General features: G+C 40.3%; 1 protein-coding gene across 4 annotated transcripts in view; it reads right to left on the bottom strand.

Annotated features, from left to right (window-relative positions):
- The window catches only part of LOC106568843 (enhancer of polycomb homolog 1), a 44,139-nt gene that overhangs the window by 26,387 nt on the left and 1,000 nt on the right, over nt 1–16,752 (bottom strand). For 2 of the 4 annotated variants that reach the window (XM_014139563.3, XM_014139561.3), the window contains exon 1: nt 7,596–9,610. Coding sequence is in view for 2 of the 4 variants with exons in the window: in XM_014139561.3 (XP_013995036.1) it covers nt 7,596–7,748 (153 nt within the window). In the remaining 2 variants the exon portion in view is untranslated. The other 2 variants (XM_014139562.3, XM_014139564.3) reach the window with 2 other exon arrangements.

Consider the following 16,752-nt stretch of genomic DNA (forward strand, 5'->3'; position numbering starts at 1 on the left):
GCGGTCGAACAAATTATGCTTTATTACCAATGCGGTATTGTAAACACATCGCTTGTGGCCGGTGTTTGCAGACTCTTTGTACAGCTTTGACAGTGCTACTGTATCTTTTTTGAAACAAAGACCCAAACGACATTCCATGATATGCATGTCGTGAAGCTAATAGCAGTGATGCTATTACTGTGCAACTCCGGTAGGGCAACATCTGAAAAATAGAGCACTTGGTAATGTGTACCGGTGCTCGACCAGTCGCAAAAGCCAACATCACCGACGACAGAGAACAGTTGATTGTCAAGGGCAATGAATTCCATTATCTTGGCTTTAATGGATTTCGCCTTTGAGTTGTCTCGCTGAAATGTTCTTACTCTTTCAAATGACTGCTCGACTTGTTGACTGCTCGATCCACAGAGCTGACGTTGTGGGCTAGGTTAGGAATGCTGTGTTGCACGTGTAGCGCAAAATTTTACGTGGCGTCATTACTCATGTTCCAGCGTTATATAGGTATGCAGGTCAGTTTGACATCGTGTTAAACTAGACATCGGCCGATACCGACGTTGAGATTTTTAGCTAATATCGGCCGATTCTGATATATTCACTGATATATCGTGCATCCCTAGTTAATATTTGTAATTTAGTCGCATTCATTTCTGTTAATGCATGTATTAGTCATTTTCAGTCCTCATTCTTCGAGTGGAAACGTTGTTTACAGAGTTCACAACCTGCTACACTTGTGAGAAACAGGTTTTGGTTTATTTCATCATAACCATAATTTACAAGATGCCAATTTTTTCATCGTCTTCTGTTTGGAATGCTCCATTTGAGCAATGAGCATGTGGCTGGTTTCTCTATCCTGATAATGTTGAGGGAGCATGCATGGAAGTACCTGGCCTGCTGCGTGGAAAAGTGTTTTTTCCCCCGTCGCTATTTTTTTTTATTGCAAATTATAATATATTAAAACTAGAGTGGCTCAAAGTAAGCGATTAGAAATATCTTCCCAACAATCTCCCCTCAATAATCACCAATCCTCAGTGTGCAAAAGCAATGGAAGTTATAGTCCTACTGCTGCATTGGCCTATAGGCTATGAATTCCATGCTCTCATTTCCTTAGCCCATAATGGATCACGGTGTGTCCATATGGCAGAGGCAGGTGATCTCGCATTAGTTGACTTAACTTTCAGATAATACTTTTAATTGAGATCATGATTAACCACGTGACAATGATTGACAAACATGCGCATATAAAAATCATAACTGGCACGCCGAATGGTAGGATAAATAGTAAGCCTTCCAAACTTGAAACTTATGCGCCACCTATGACGTGATTATAAAATAATTGCCTCCACGTTTCCATGGTCGGATTTTGCCTATAGGCTACTTTGAAGCAAGGTAAGACATGCCTCATAATACGAAATAAATCCTTCAGGTTACAAACTAAGAATGTTTTCAAAATGCATACTGCCTCCAGCTCACATTGTAAAGTGGTGGGTGATGCGCTGATAGCCTGTTGCCTGCGCGTGAATGGGAGGCACGCTTCAATTACCAGTTAAGAAATAAAAGAGCTATTTTTAAATTGTGCACCAAAACTGTCACGCGATTGCACTTAGAATTGTTGCGCAATGAATAGGCTTACAAAAACACATTTTACTCCAGAAACAACCAGCTGAAAATAGGCTCTGTATGCTTTATGTAATAGTTGTGTTGGATAAATAAGATACATGATGACTAACGAAAATACACAGGCCAATTTAATTCCACTAAATTATGCAAATTAAATCTATAGACATAAGCATTTCCATCAACTAATAAAAAGCCTTACTTTGCCATTTGGGAGGCAGAAATGGTATATGACTGTCTTAACCCTCTGGAGTCTGAGCCGGGTGAGTGGGGGGGAAATTGGAATTGTTTTATGATGGTCATAACAAGGATTATTTAGCTATTTGATTTTAAGACCCCTTAAGGTATCAAAAAAATATATTTAAAAAATATTCGATGAGACATTGAACATGCATTGAATAACAGATTCACTACATGGAACAGATAGTCGCCCCAAAAAAATCTAAAGGAAGTTTGTTCTGAAGTGTCTGTCCTATAGCTGAGAGATATAAGAAAGATCAGGAAACTAAGAACTATGTATTTATCCCCTTATTTTAGGCACTGAACTATCTCCATATATACTTCCATACATTTTTTTTTTTTAAACTGGTACCGAGGACCAGTCTTGAGGCTTGTGGGCGTCCTAGAGCAAAACAGAGAACTTCGTAGGCCAAACCGTTCGGACGCTACAGATGTTTTTGTGAGAAGACCGATTTTCGGGCTGTGTAATGGTCTGACAAACACCCCTCTAGCTCCAACACCTTTCAATGCAGATGCGGAAGGGCGATATCGGCAGATGCAGTGGATTGAGACGCAGCCCATGCAGCAAAAAAAAAAAACATCTTGCTTAGACAGATTTTGATGGGGCTTTTTTAAATGATGTTAATTAGAATTGCACAGGGCCACAGAATTGTAGGCTACGGGTTAAAGGATAACAGTTCATAAGCAGTCAAGCAAGCGTGGCGGGGAAACCATTTTACACCTGTTATCGGTAGCACTAACGCAGAGATTGTGGACATGTAGCCTATTGCACAACACATTCCAGGTGAATGAGGTCAAAGCAGTAAGAAACTGGTGGTCTGCCAACATCTGTGTGTTCCAAGGAAAACTGTCACGCAGACAAATCAACAGATCCCACCAATTTCCTCTGCACCCTGTCTCAGACAATGACCCGGTGATGGTGAGTTCACGCAACAAACACTGGCTGTCTGGACTGACACACAGTTCACACCTGTAGAAGGAAGAACTAGGGAGTCCCAGCACTCCAGTTGTTCTACACGCATTAATCATAACTCAGGAGAATTCCACTGTGGTAAACCAAAGAGATCACAAAATAAAAGATAACCATGTATGGTAGAGGTCTGTCCAACTGCTGTGCATAAAAGTGTTATCAAAAGTTGAGAAGCTAGGTTGAAAAAGTCTAATGTGCAATCAACTAGAAGGCATACACATAGTATAAAAGCTAGAACATCCATTCCCCACCCCAACCAAAACATCCTCCATGAAAAGAACTTTGTGACATAAGGTGGATACCACGCTCATCTCGTTTCCCATGCCAGTTACTGAGAAGCTGTCACTTGCCTGACAGCTCCTCTGACAATGATGTGCGCAGTATTCTACATAAACAAATCACTCCTATCCTTGCGTGCCTCTTACGCAATACTAGTGCTGCACAGCATAACAAAACTTCAGTATTTCTTAGATACTAGAATGTGAAAAACTGTCCGGTACAAGAATGTTACTTTTGGGACTTCTGTCAAATGTGTCTCACTGATCAAGCATGTATGTGTATGTATATATGTATATATATATATGTATATATATATATATATATATATATATATATATATATATATATATATATATATATATATATATATATATATATATATATATATATATATATATATATCTCAGTGCAGCCAACCCCTTATTATAGCATGCACCATGACTGCTCCACTTACTCATTGCTAGCCTGCACTGGGAGTCTTGGCTGCATCATGTTAGCTCCCAACTCATGCTGCAGATAAATTAATACACTTGAATAAAGCAACAACGCATGTAGAAATGTTTAAACTTAATTACTGTTTGCAAAACAATATCCATTGACTGGAGTCCACCTGTGGGAAATACAATTGATTGGACATGATTTGGAAAGGCACACAAGTCTGTAAGGTCCCACAGTTGACAGTGCATGTCGGCGCAAAAACCAAGCCATGAAGTCAAAGGAATTGTCCGTAGAGCTCCGAGACAGGATTGTGTCGAAGCACAAATCTGGGGAAGGGTACCAAAACATTTCTGCAGTATTGAAGGTCCCCAAGAACACAGTGACCCCCATTCTTAAAACGGAAGAAGTTTGGAACCACCAAGACTCTTCCTAGAGTTAACTGCCTGGCCAAACTGAGCAATCGGGGGAGAAGGGCCTGGGTCAGGGAGGGGACCAAGAACCCGATGGTCACTGACAGAGCTACAGAGTTCCTCTGTGGAGATGGGAGAACGTTCCAGAAGGAAAACCATCTCTGCAGCACTCCAACAAATCAGGCAGAGCGGCCTCATAAAACAAAGGTGTCATAATTCATAAAAAGGTCATGTTAATAACCTCTATGGGATCGGTGTCCCGTCCACAGGACGGTTGCGCTAACGTAGGCTAATGTGATTAGCATGAGGTTGTAAGCAACAACAACAAAAAATCCCAGGACATAGACATATCTGATATGGACAGAAAGCTTAGTGCAGTTAAATTATTTTTAATCTGTCTAATTTACAGTAGCTATTAAACTGAAAGAATACCATGCTATTGTTCGAGGAGAGTGCACAATTATGAACTTGAAAATGTATTAATAAACCAATTAGGCACATTTGGGCAGTCCTGATACAAAATGTTGAACAGATATGCAATGGTTCATTGGATCAGTCTAAAACTTTGCACATACACTGCTGCCATCTAGTGGCCAAAATCTAAATTGTGCTTGGGCTGGAATAATAGATTATGGTCTTTCTCTTGCATTACGAAGATGGTATTATCTTTAACGAGATCAAATGTGTTATATTCTCCTACATTAATTTCACATTTCCACAAACTTCAAAGTGTTACCTTTTAAATGGTACCAAGAATATGCATATACTTGCTTCAGGTCCTGAGCTACAGGCAGTTATATATGGGTGTCATTTTTAGGCGAAGATTGAAAAAAGGGTTGGATCTTTAAAAACCTCTTAAGAGGTTAACTGACTGGTATTATCTCAGAACAAAACGTATAAGATCGCCTAAGCCTGTGTTAACTTTAGACGTTACTTTCGGCATACATTGCAAAACCCTATTCTTTCCCCATTATGATGGCTGAACGAACCAGATCGAACAAATTTCCAGGTTATAGGACTAGAAGCTAGTTAGCTCTACTGACTCCGACGGGCCCACCCCTCTTGCCTTGACGTCATTACTGGTTAGAGACAGTGCACATTTTTTTCCTATGCAGATGTTGATCATCACAATGAAATAAGTCCAAAATATAATCGAAATCGATTTTTATGGGGCTACAGATGACATCAGCAAAAACAAGCTCAATTACTCACTGCATGCCCACAATCCTATTGAATACTTATTCACCTAGATTGTGGCTAGGCCTATGCTACATCTTGAGTTACCCAGTTTATCAATAAAGATTTATCATTCAGAAAATTACTACTATTATGTAGTTAGATTGACAAACAAAGTCAAATTGATTGTATGTGATTCATTAATGCATACATGGCTGTCTAAGAAGCAATATCAATACATTACAATTTATTAAACTCAAAAAATGCTCAACTATTGAACAGAGCAGTAGCATAGTTTATGTCTGCATCAAATGCCATTCTGTGAATGGCTAACATGCCTTTTTTTTTTTTTACTGCGGTATCTTTTTTGGTATAGAGTATCTTGATGGTATCAAGTACTGTGATACTAAACCTGGTATCATAATCCAAATTCTGTTATCGTGACAACAGTACATTTCAGTTGACTGGAGTGGAGAGTTAAAGAGTACCACGGTATGAGTCATAATACCCAAACAACCTAGCAGCCATTGGAACCATTTCCCTGTTGGACCGCTAGGTTGTATGGGTATTATGACACCTCCACTGTGGGGCTCTAATTGTTAAGGGGCCCCCTTGCTGGGACTCCTACCGTGCTCTGCGTGCCACTAGTTTACTACAGCTGTGGTGGCTGCCTAACACACAGAACCTCTGGCTGATACCAAGCCTCAGAGAGCAATAAGATGCATTGTGTCACAGAGAAATGTCAAGAAGATATGTCCTGGCCTCCCGTAAATAAATTAACACATTCAAGTCAAAATGTGCAATTAATGAAAACAGGTCTGCAGGGAGAGGGGACTGTTCTCTTATAGTGAGGCAGAGTTGAGTTTTGACAACTGGTCGCGGGATTTGCTAGCAACATTGAGTTACCGTCAGCCAATTCTTATTAAAATGTCAATTCTCAAAACGCTTACCTGAAGCTCCTGTACAACTGTGATCCTTCTGCTTCTGCGGGGTGGTGAAATTAATACTTTTAATTTAAAAAAACTTTTAGCGAGATTCAATTGGGTATGTGCTATCCGGGGTCCTTGGGACGGCCCCCCCTTGAAGTTGACATTTTAAATGGTAAGGGTAGGGGATGTGGATGTCCCTAAGATCCCGGATTGCACTAGCCGATTCAATTGAGTTGAGCAACACAAATTAAGAAAAAAGTCAGTGGTTGTATTCGATAAAAGTTTTTATTTAACGTATGAATTTTATGCACACGCAGAATGACTGCAGTTGTACAGGACACACACAGAAGACATTTTTACAAGAATCGTCATTTTTACAAGAATCGACTGATGGTGGTGACTCAATGTCGTTGCAAGCAAATTGACCAGTTATCAAAACTCAACTCAAGCCTCGATGTAAGGACGGAGTTGCGTGTTCTTCAGCTAACAGAAGGCTAAACCCTTGAAATGGATTGGCAGAAAATTCCAACGGTCATTAAATAAGGGGCCATGTTTCAACTGAAGCACGGCATGTATATAAATACAATATAACATGTTTTTAAAAAGCAGGCTGTACAAGTTTCACTGAAATGTAAACAGACATGGCCCAAGAGGCATGATTTCTTGTTTTTGATAATTATTTGACATATTTGCTGCACTGTTAGGAACTAGTAACAAACATTTATCTGCACCCGCTATAATATCTGTTAAACTGTGTACACGACCACTAAACTTTGATTTGATTACCAAAACAGAGACTGACATGTAATTTTGACAGGTACAAACGTCCACACCATAACAAGGCCACGTGCGTAGACAACACTCTAGACACACGGAACCTTCAAGGGAAAGCCAAATATTAGCCTAGGTGGCAAGACAAATACACATTGTAATCACCCAATTATTAGTTAATTGAAAGTACAGCAAAACAGTGCACCAATGAGTGATTGCTCATTCGTTGGCTAATACTTCAACATGACCAGAGCATGCGAGTCAATAAACAACATAATTTGAGTGCACACTTGGCTAGCTTTGTTTTATCTAAAAACACGGACCTTTTTTACTCAAGGCATGCAAATGTTTAAATTTTCCGCCAGTATCGTCTTCATACAGGCACATAAAGAATTTCTGATCATTAGCTCCCCCTTGCACCGGTCCTTTGCCATTACGCCAACAGACAAGGCACATCCCAAAGACACACAACAAAATGTCGGATTCATGGGAGTCACGTGATTCCTTTGTACTTAGAAAATCTCCTCCAGCGAAAATAACCAACTAAAACCAGAATATTGAATAATATATATAAATAATTCATCCTTGGTGATCTGGAAAATGTATCCCCTTATTGTTAACACTGCATCTACACCACATTTTCGTCGTGTTTTTTAAAATAAAATTGGCGGCCATTTTGTGCAAACATGCGCAGAAAAAAAAGAGGAGCGCCTCAAAATATAAAAATAAGGAGAAATGTTTATTTGCAAATTTTCGAACTATAAAACATACCGATTCCTCTTCTTTCTCCATCCCCGTCGGCATTTGCGGCACTGCCCGGTTAATAGATGCATATTCGTGCAGGTCGGGTAAATCCTCACATCGGAAGACGGGTAGTGGCTTGGAAGCGTCCAGCGCCCGTGCCCGAAACGACAATTTACTCATTTTTTTAAAATTCGAGATGCAACATAAATCTATCCGATCTCCTTAAATTCACATCGGTTTCAAGTTGAGCTTTCATGGATGATTCTGTGCGGTTATTCTGACATCTACGGTTCGACTGATTAAAGTTAGGGCGTCGCGAACGGAGCCGGGAAGGCCCGGATCTTGATCGCTCTATTTCGGTCTTTTTTTCAGAGGCTTCCCTGTCTATCGGTGGTTCAGTACGCCATGGCCAACATGGCGGACATTAAAAACTCTTTAACGCTCCGTTCGCTCAAAGCAGCCCAACCCACCGATCATCGAACAGCCATTCCCACATGGTCCCGAGCGCGTGCGCGACGGTGGGGGACGTGCCCCCCAAAACTAAACAAGTCAAATAAAACATTTACATCATTTGGGTAAGTAGCTAACCATTATATGTTTCAGGTTAAATTTGGAATGCAATTACAAAAGGGGCATTGACACAACATATTTCGCTGAATGTCCCTAATTGGTTACACTCTAAATAGCTTAAATAAAGACCTTATCATTAGGTCTCTCTTTATGTAGTGTTGTCTCTTGTCCTATATTTATATTGTATTTAAAAAAAAATGTTTTATCCCATGCCCCGTCCCCGCAGGAGGGCTTTTGGTAGGCCATAGTTGTAAATAAGAATTTGTTCTTAACTGACTTGCCTAGTTAGATTTATTTTAAATCAGTGACTAATAATTTGAAATTATTGTCTCTAACATTAGACGGTGTATTATCATGCACCTTTTATTCTTCACTTTTGTTTTACATGTGATTTGAATACTGAAGGGGGCTGTTAGTAAATTTGATTAAATATATTGGATGATAACTAACAAACCATACATGATGGTGCATTTGCATTACAATGCTCTGGCATGATACCAAATATTTTAAGTTGATTTGCTGCATGCAGTACCAAGCCTAGCTCTTAAAAGTTTAAACAAAAATATAAAGCTCTTGAGTCATAAACTACAACTTATTTGAAAATAACCAAAGTAAAATATACTAATTGACTAGACTTACTAGTCACTACCAGTACGGGGTATTGAACAGCTTCTGAACATATTTTCAGTTTGAAAATGTTGCCCTCTTGTGGTGTGATTAACCCTAGAACTGTGGCCCGCTGCAACCAAACTGTGTGGTCCTCCGTTGACCAGTGTGTAAGTCCTATCATAATTCAACAGTGGTGGCTGGAAGACATGTTTGATACCATTCCGCTCCAGCCATTACCACAAGCCTGTCCTCGCCAATTAAAGTGCCACCAACCTTGTGTGTAATTCAAATATTTGGAAATAATAAGAACCTCAAAACAAAGGGTTCTGGTGCCTTAAGTTAGCAAGCCTTGTCCGAGACAGAATGGTCAATAAGGCTAGTCTGCTTGACACCAAACTCTGAAGTCTTCCCACCTTCAGAGTCTAAAGGCTCCTTGATATTGTAGGCACAATGTATCTATAATGATGGGGGGCTGTGCTTTACTGATTGGTTATCCTGTGCCAAACACCCAAGCCATACCCCCTTCTAATACAACTGTTGGATTTTCAAATAAAGAGGTCTCAACCCCCCAGAAAAAAATTAACATTTGAGAGAACCAATCAAAGCTCAAGCCAATTTCGTTGTGAATATTGCACCATCAACAGGCTCCTGTCCAGACAAGTGTCACAGCTCTCCTTAGCTGTGTACCATGTGAGTCACATCATCCATGCTTCCATCGGGCATGAGTCCATCTCCTGTTTCTGTAGTGTGAGGCAGCTTAATGTACAAGTACACCCCCTGGACAGGATGGTAGTCTCTCTGTGCCTTACCCCAATACCTCATGAATGCCAAGCGGAGATGCATCTGGTGCTTTACTAAAGGACATTCTCCGGGCTTACCTATAGTAATGGCAGACATCGGGTCTTGCCAGGCTCCAAGAGTTGTAGGTTCCACTCGGCGTCAACCATTACAAAAGACAGCATCATTGGGATCTGAGTGGGAATAAAAAAAACAGCTCATCATTCCTTTGAGTGTTTAATTAAAGGGGTCATCATGTTCATAGGACTGGGACAGCAGTTCCAATTGCAAACAGTAACTGAAATCATCAAGTGCCTCAGAGTAGGCGTGCGTGTGTGTATTCATTGCTCATATTAGAGAGGCAAAACATTGTTTACTCTAGGAACCAAACAGGACAAACATAATGAAACAAAACAGGGAGGGACCTACAGTGCATTTGTACAGACCCCTTCACCCCCCACAAAACAAATGTACATTGCATTAATGTATTAAATAAAACCGATACCTTATTTACATAAGTATTCACACCCTTTGCTAAGAGACTCGAAATTGAGCTCAAGTGCATCCTGTTTCCATTTACCACCTGTGGTAAATTCAATTGATTGGACATGATTTGGAAAGACACACCTGTCTATATAAGGTCCCACAGTTGACAGTGCATGTCAGAGCAAAAATCAAGCCATGAGGTCAGAGGAATGTTTTGAGGCACAGATCTGGGGAAGGTTACCAAAACATTTCTGCAGCATTCAAGGTCCCCAAGAACACAGTGGCCTCCATTCTTAAATGAAAGAAGTTTGGAACCACCAAGACTATTCCTAGAGCTGGCCGCTCAACCAAACTGAGCAATCGGGGGAAAAGGGCTTTGGTCAGGGAGGTGACCAAGAACCCAATGGTCACTCTGACAGAGCACTAGAGTTCCTCTGTGGAGATGGGAGAACCTTCCAGAAGGACAACCATCTCTGCAGCACTTCACCAATCAGGCCTTTACAGTAGTGGCCAGACGGAAGCCACTCCTCAGTAAAAGGCACGACAGCCCGCTTTGAGTTTGCCAAAAGGCACCTAAAGGACTCTGACAATGAGAAACAATATTCTCTGTTCTGATGAAACCAAGATCGAACTCTTTGGCCTGAATGCCAAGTCTGGAGGAAACCAGGCACCGCTCATCACCTGGCCAATACCATCCCTACGGCGAAGCATGGTTGTGGCAGCATCATGCTGTAGGGATGTTTTTCAGCATCAGGGACGGGGAGACTAGTCAGGATCGAGGGAAAGAGTAAAGTACAGAGAGATCCTTGATGAAAACCTGCTCCAGAGTGCTCAGGACCTCAGACTAGAGCAAAGGTTGACCTTCAAACAGGACAATGACCCTAAGCACACAGCCAAGACCATGCAGGAGTGGACCAGCCAGAGCCCGGACTTGAACCCGATCCAACAGCTCTGGAGACCTGAAAATAACGGTGCTGCGACGGTTCCCATCCAACCCGACAGCGCTTGAGGATCTGCAGAGCAGAATGGGACAAACTCCCCAAATACGTGTGCCAAGCTTGTAGCGTCATACCCAAGAAGACTTGATGCTGTAATCGCTGCAGAACATGCTTCAACAAAGTCGTGAGTAAAGGGTCTGAATACTTATGTAAATATGATTTTTAACAAATAAAATTAGCAACATTTTCTAAACCTGTTTGCTTTCTCATTATGGGTTATTGTATGTAGATTGAGGGGGAAAAAACAATTATCCAGTTTAGAATGAGCCTGTAACCTAACAAAATGTGAAAAGGGCGGGTCAAGGGGTCTGAACTGCATTTGTCTGTACCTGCATTTGTCCAATACAAACTATTTTTTAAAACTAAATGCAGGTAGTCCCTCCGCGTTTGTCAAACTACTTTCTACTTGACAATTGCAGGTAGGTCGCACTCCCACTGGTTCCTAAAGCAAACAGTTTCCATTGCAAAACCTTTTGCAACAGCCCAAACGTTTTGTAACAGAATCCAACTAATGAATACACCCCTGCTCTCTCCCCTGTCCATGTAATCTAACTCAACAAGACCTAAAAGGCAAAACTGATCTTAAAATCAGCATTCTCCGAGACGCTTCGTGATTATGAGCCCAGGACAAGTCTACCCCATTCAGAGGCTAACTGCTTTAGCGCCTACTGACGATAGTATCTTCTGGTCGGGGGAGTTTAGTTCTGAACGTATCGCTTGCGGTACGGGTTTGGAAACATGAATAATGTATCTTTCATATCAGCGAGAAATTAAGTTACTACACACCTTTATTGGGTTAGTGTTTCCACATGGTCATATCTCCATGTTTCATTGCTTGTTAACAGAAGACATAGGCGGTCACCTATGCTAATTAGCTGTGTGTAAACGTAAATGGAGGCACACAGCTTATGGATGTGTAAAACTGTATAAAAGGGGCATATCAGCATATTTCAAAAACTAAAAGCAATAATTGACGTTTCTAAACATTAACACAGCGTTGGGAATGTAGTTCGCATAGCGAATGTAACCGCTAAAAACCCTACTTACAGAGAAGGGTTTTTGAAAGCTAGGACAAGCAGTGGTGTAAAAATACTTTAAAGTACTACTTATGTAGGTTTTTTGGTTCTGTACTTTAGCATTATTATTTGACAACTTTTACTTAACTACATTCCTGAAGAAAATAATGTACATTTTACTCTTTTCTCTGACACCCAAAAGTACTCATTACATTTTGAATGCTTAACCTGTTGGGGCTAGGGGGCAGTATTTTCACGGCCGGATAAAAAACGTACCCGATTTAAACTGGTTACTACTCTTGCCCAGAAACGAGAATATGCATATAATTAGTAGATTTGGATAGAAAACACTAACGTTTCTAAAACTGTTTGAATGGTGTCTGTGAGTATAACAGAACTCATATAGCAGGCCAAAACCTGAGAAGATTCCATGCAGGAAGTGCCCTGTCTGACAATTTGTTGTCCTTCTGTTGCATCTCTATCGACATTACAGCATCTGTGCTGTTACGTAACACTTTCTAAGGCTTCCAATGGCTCTCTAATGCATTCAGAAAGCGGAATGACGTGTCTCCTGTCTCTGGGCAAAGTACAGCAGCAGAGTTTGTTAGTGGCCTGCCTGGGGACAGTGAGACTGAGATGCGCGTTCACGAGACTTCTCAATTTTTTTCTTTCAGTCTTTGAATGAATACAACGCAGTCCGGTTGGAATATTATCGCTATTTTACGAGAAAAATAGCATAAAAATTGATTTTAAACAGCGTTTGACATGCTTCTAAGTACGGTAATGGAATATTTTGACATTTTGTCACGAAATACTCTTCGGATAGTGACCTGAACGCACGAACAAAACGGAGGTATTTGGATATAACTATGGATTATTTGGAACCAAAACAACATTTGTTGTTGAAGTCCTGGGAGTGCATTCTGATGAAGAACAGCAAAGGTAATCCAATTTTTCTAATAGTAATTCTGAGTTTAGGTTGCCCCAAACTTGGTGGGTGTCAAATTAGCTAGCCTGTGATGGCTGAGCTATGTACTCAGAATATTGCAAAATGTGCTTTCGCCGAAAAGCTATTTTAAAATCTGACATAGCGTTTGCGTAAAGGAGTTCTGTATCTATAATTCTTAAAATAATTATGTATTTTGTCAACGTTTATCATGAGTAATTTAGTAAATTCACCGGAAGTCTTCAGTGGGTATGCTAGTTCTGAACATCACATGCTAATGTAAAAAGCTGTTTTTTGATATAAATATGAACTTGATTGAATAAAACATGCATGTATTGTATAACAATGTCCTGGGAGTGTCATCTGATGAAGATCATCAAAGGTTAGTGCTGCATTTAGCTGTGGTTTTGGTTTTTGTGACATATATGCTTGCTTTGAAAATGGCTGTGTGATTATTTTTGGCAGGGTACTCTCCTGACATAATCTAATGTTTTGCTTTCGCTGTAAAGCCTTTTTGAAATCGGACAACGTGGTCTTATCTTTCAAATGGTGTAAAATAGTCATATGTTTTAGAAATTGAAGTTACAGCATTTTTTAGGTATTTGTATTTCGCGCCACGCGATTCCACTGGCTGTTGACTAGGGTGGGACGCAAACGTCCCACTGGCCCAGAGAGGTTAACTTCTCTAGGGCCGGCGGGACGAAATCATCCCACCTACGTATCAGCCAGTGGAATCCTGTGGCGCGTTATTCAAATACCTTAGAAATGCTATTACTTCAATTTCTCAAACATATGACTATTTTACACCATTTTAAAGACAAGACTCTCGTTAATCTAACCACACTGTCCGATTTCAAAAAGCCTTTACAACGAAAGCAAAACATTCGATTATGTCAGCAGAGTACCCAGCCAGAAATAATCAGACACCCATTTTTCAAGCTAGCATATAATGTCACAAAAAACCCAGAAGACAGCTAAATGCAGCACTAACCTTTGATCTTCATCAGATGACACACCTAGGACATTATGTTATACAATACATGCATGTTTTGTTCAATCAAGTTCATATTTATATCAAAAACCAGCTTTTTACATTAGCATGTGACGTTCAGAACTAGCATACCCCCCGCAAACTTCCGGTGAATTTACTAAATTACTCACGATAAACATTCACAAAAAGCATAACAATTATTTTAAGAATTATAGATACAGAACTCCTCTATGCACTCGATATGTCCGATTTTAAAAAAGCTTTTCGGTGAAAGCACATTTTGCAATATTCTAAGTAGATAGCCCGGCATCACAGGGCTAGCTATTTAGACACCCAGCAAGTTTAGCACTCACCAAAGTCAGATTTACTATAAGAAAAATGTTATTACCTTTGGTGTTCTTCGTCAGAATGCACTCCCAGGACTTCTACTTCAATAACAAATGTTGGTTAGGTCCCAAATAATCCATTGTTATATCCAAATAGCGGCGTTTTGTTCGTGCGTTCAAGACACTATCCGAAAGGGTAAAGAAGGGTGACGAGCACGGCGCATTTCGTGACAAAAAAATTAAATATTCCATTACCGTACTTCGAAGCATGTCAACCGCTGTTTAAAATCCATTTTTATGCCATTTTTCTCGTAAAAAAAGCGATAATATTCCGACCGGGAATCTGCATTTAGGTAAACAGACGAAAGAAAATAAAGCATGGGGTCGACTCGGGCACGCGCCTAAGCCCATTGTCCTCTGATCGGCCACTTGCCAAAAGCGATAATGTGTTTCAGCCAGAGGCTGCCTCAATATCATTCAGCTTTTTCCCGGGCTCTGAGAGCCTATGGGAGCCGTAGGAAGTGTCACGTTACAGCAAAGATCCTCAGTCTTCAATAAAAAGAGCCAAGATGAACAACAACTTGTCAGACAGGCCACTTCCTGTAAGGAATCTTCTCAGGTTTTTGCCTGCCATGAGTTCTGTTATACTCACAGACACCATTCAAACAGTTTTAGAAACTTTAGGGTATTTTCTATCCAAAGCCAATAATTATATGCATATTCTAGTTACTGGGCAGGAGTAGTAACCAGATTAAATCGGGTACGTTTTTTATCCGGCCGTGTCAATACTGCCCCCTACCCCCAACAGGTTAACTTCTCTAGGGTAGGGGGCAGTATTTTCACGGACGGATGAAAAACGTACCCAAATTAAACGGCCTACTACTCGGGCCCAGGAACTAGAATATGCATAGTATTAGTAGATTTGGATAGAAAACACTCTGAAGTTTCTAAAACTGTTTGAATGGTGTCTGCGAGTATAACAGAACTCATATGGCAGGCAAAAACCTGAGAAAAATCTAATCAAGAAGTGGGAAGTCTGGTGCTTGTAGTCCTTTCAAGTCATTGCCTATCGAACACACAGCGACTTAGGGTTAATTTTGCACTTCCTAAGGCTTCCACTAGATGTCAAGTCTTTATAAAGTTGTTTGAGGCGTCTATGATGAACAGAGAGCGAACAGAGGAAGTTGGAAGTTGTTGACTCAGGAAAGCAAATGAGTTCATTGGCGCGCGTTCACGTGAGAGTTAGCTGTGTTCCAAAACGTTTTTCAATACACTGGAATCATCCGGTTGGAATATTATTGAAGTTCTAAGTTAAAAAGGCCCTAAAGATTGATGCTATACAATGTTTGAACGAACGTAAATAGAACTTGACTTTTCGTTGTGAAATTTTCGGCACGCTTCCTACACTTGGAGGAGCTTACTGAATGCGGAAACAACAAGGAGTTATTTGGACATAAATTATGGACTTTATCAAACAAAACATTTATTGTGGACCTGGAAGTGCTTTCTGATGAAGATCAAAGGTAAGTGAATATTTCTAATGCTATTTATGATTTTAGATGACTCAAATGGCGGGTATCTGTATTGCCTAGTGTATTTTTCTGAGCGCAGTACTCAGATTATTGCAAAGTGTGCTTTCCGCGTGAAGCTTTTTTGAAATCTGTCACAGCGGTTGCATAAAGGAGATGTTCATCTATAATTTTTGGAATAACAGTTTAATATTTTATCTACATTTAGGAGTAGTATTTTTGTAAATTGTTGTGCTGATTCACCGGCAGTATTGGAGGCAAAATATTTTCTGAACATCACGCACCAATGTAAAAGGCTGTTTTTGGATATAAATACCAACTTGATCGAACAAAAAATGCATGTATTGTGTAACATGATGTCCTAGGAGTGTCATCTGATGAAGATCGTCAAAGGTTAGTGCATCATTTTAGCTGAAATTCTGGTATTTGTGACGCCTGTCCTTGCGAGAAATGGCTGTGTGGTTTTTCTTGTTGGAACTGTCCTAACATAATCTACCTTTATGCTTTCGCCGTAAAGCCTTTTTGAAATCGGACAACGTGGTTACATTAAGGAGACGTATCTTTAAAATGGTGTAAAATAGTCGTATGTTTGAGAACTTTGAATTCTGACATTTTGTGGTTTTGAATTTGGCGCTCTGATTTTTCACTGGCTGTTGAATAGTGTGCGTCCCGCCTGCCCAAGAGGTTAACAGGACAGGAAAATGCTCACACTTATCAAGAGAACATCCCTGGTCATCCCTACTGCCTCTGATCAGGTGGACTCACTAAACACACATGCTTCGTTTATAAATTGTTGGAGTGTGCGCCTGGTGATCCATAAATAAAAAGATGGTGCCATCTGGTTTGCTTAATATAAAGAATTTACTTTTGATACTTAAGTATATTTAAAACAATACTTTGACTTTTACTCAAGTCATATTTTACTGGGTGACTTAC

Source organism: Salmo salar, chromosome 14, assembly GCF_965601325.2.
Source record: "Salmo salar chromosome 14, fSalSal1, whole genome shotgun sequence".
NCBI lineage: Eukaryota > Metazoa > Chordata > Actinopteri > Salmoniformes > Salmonidae > Salmo > Salmo salar.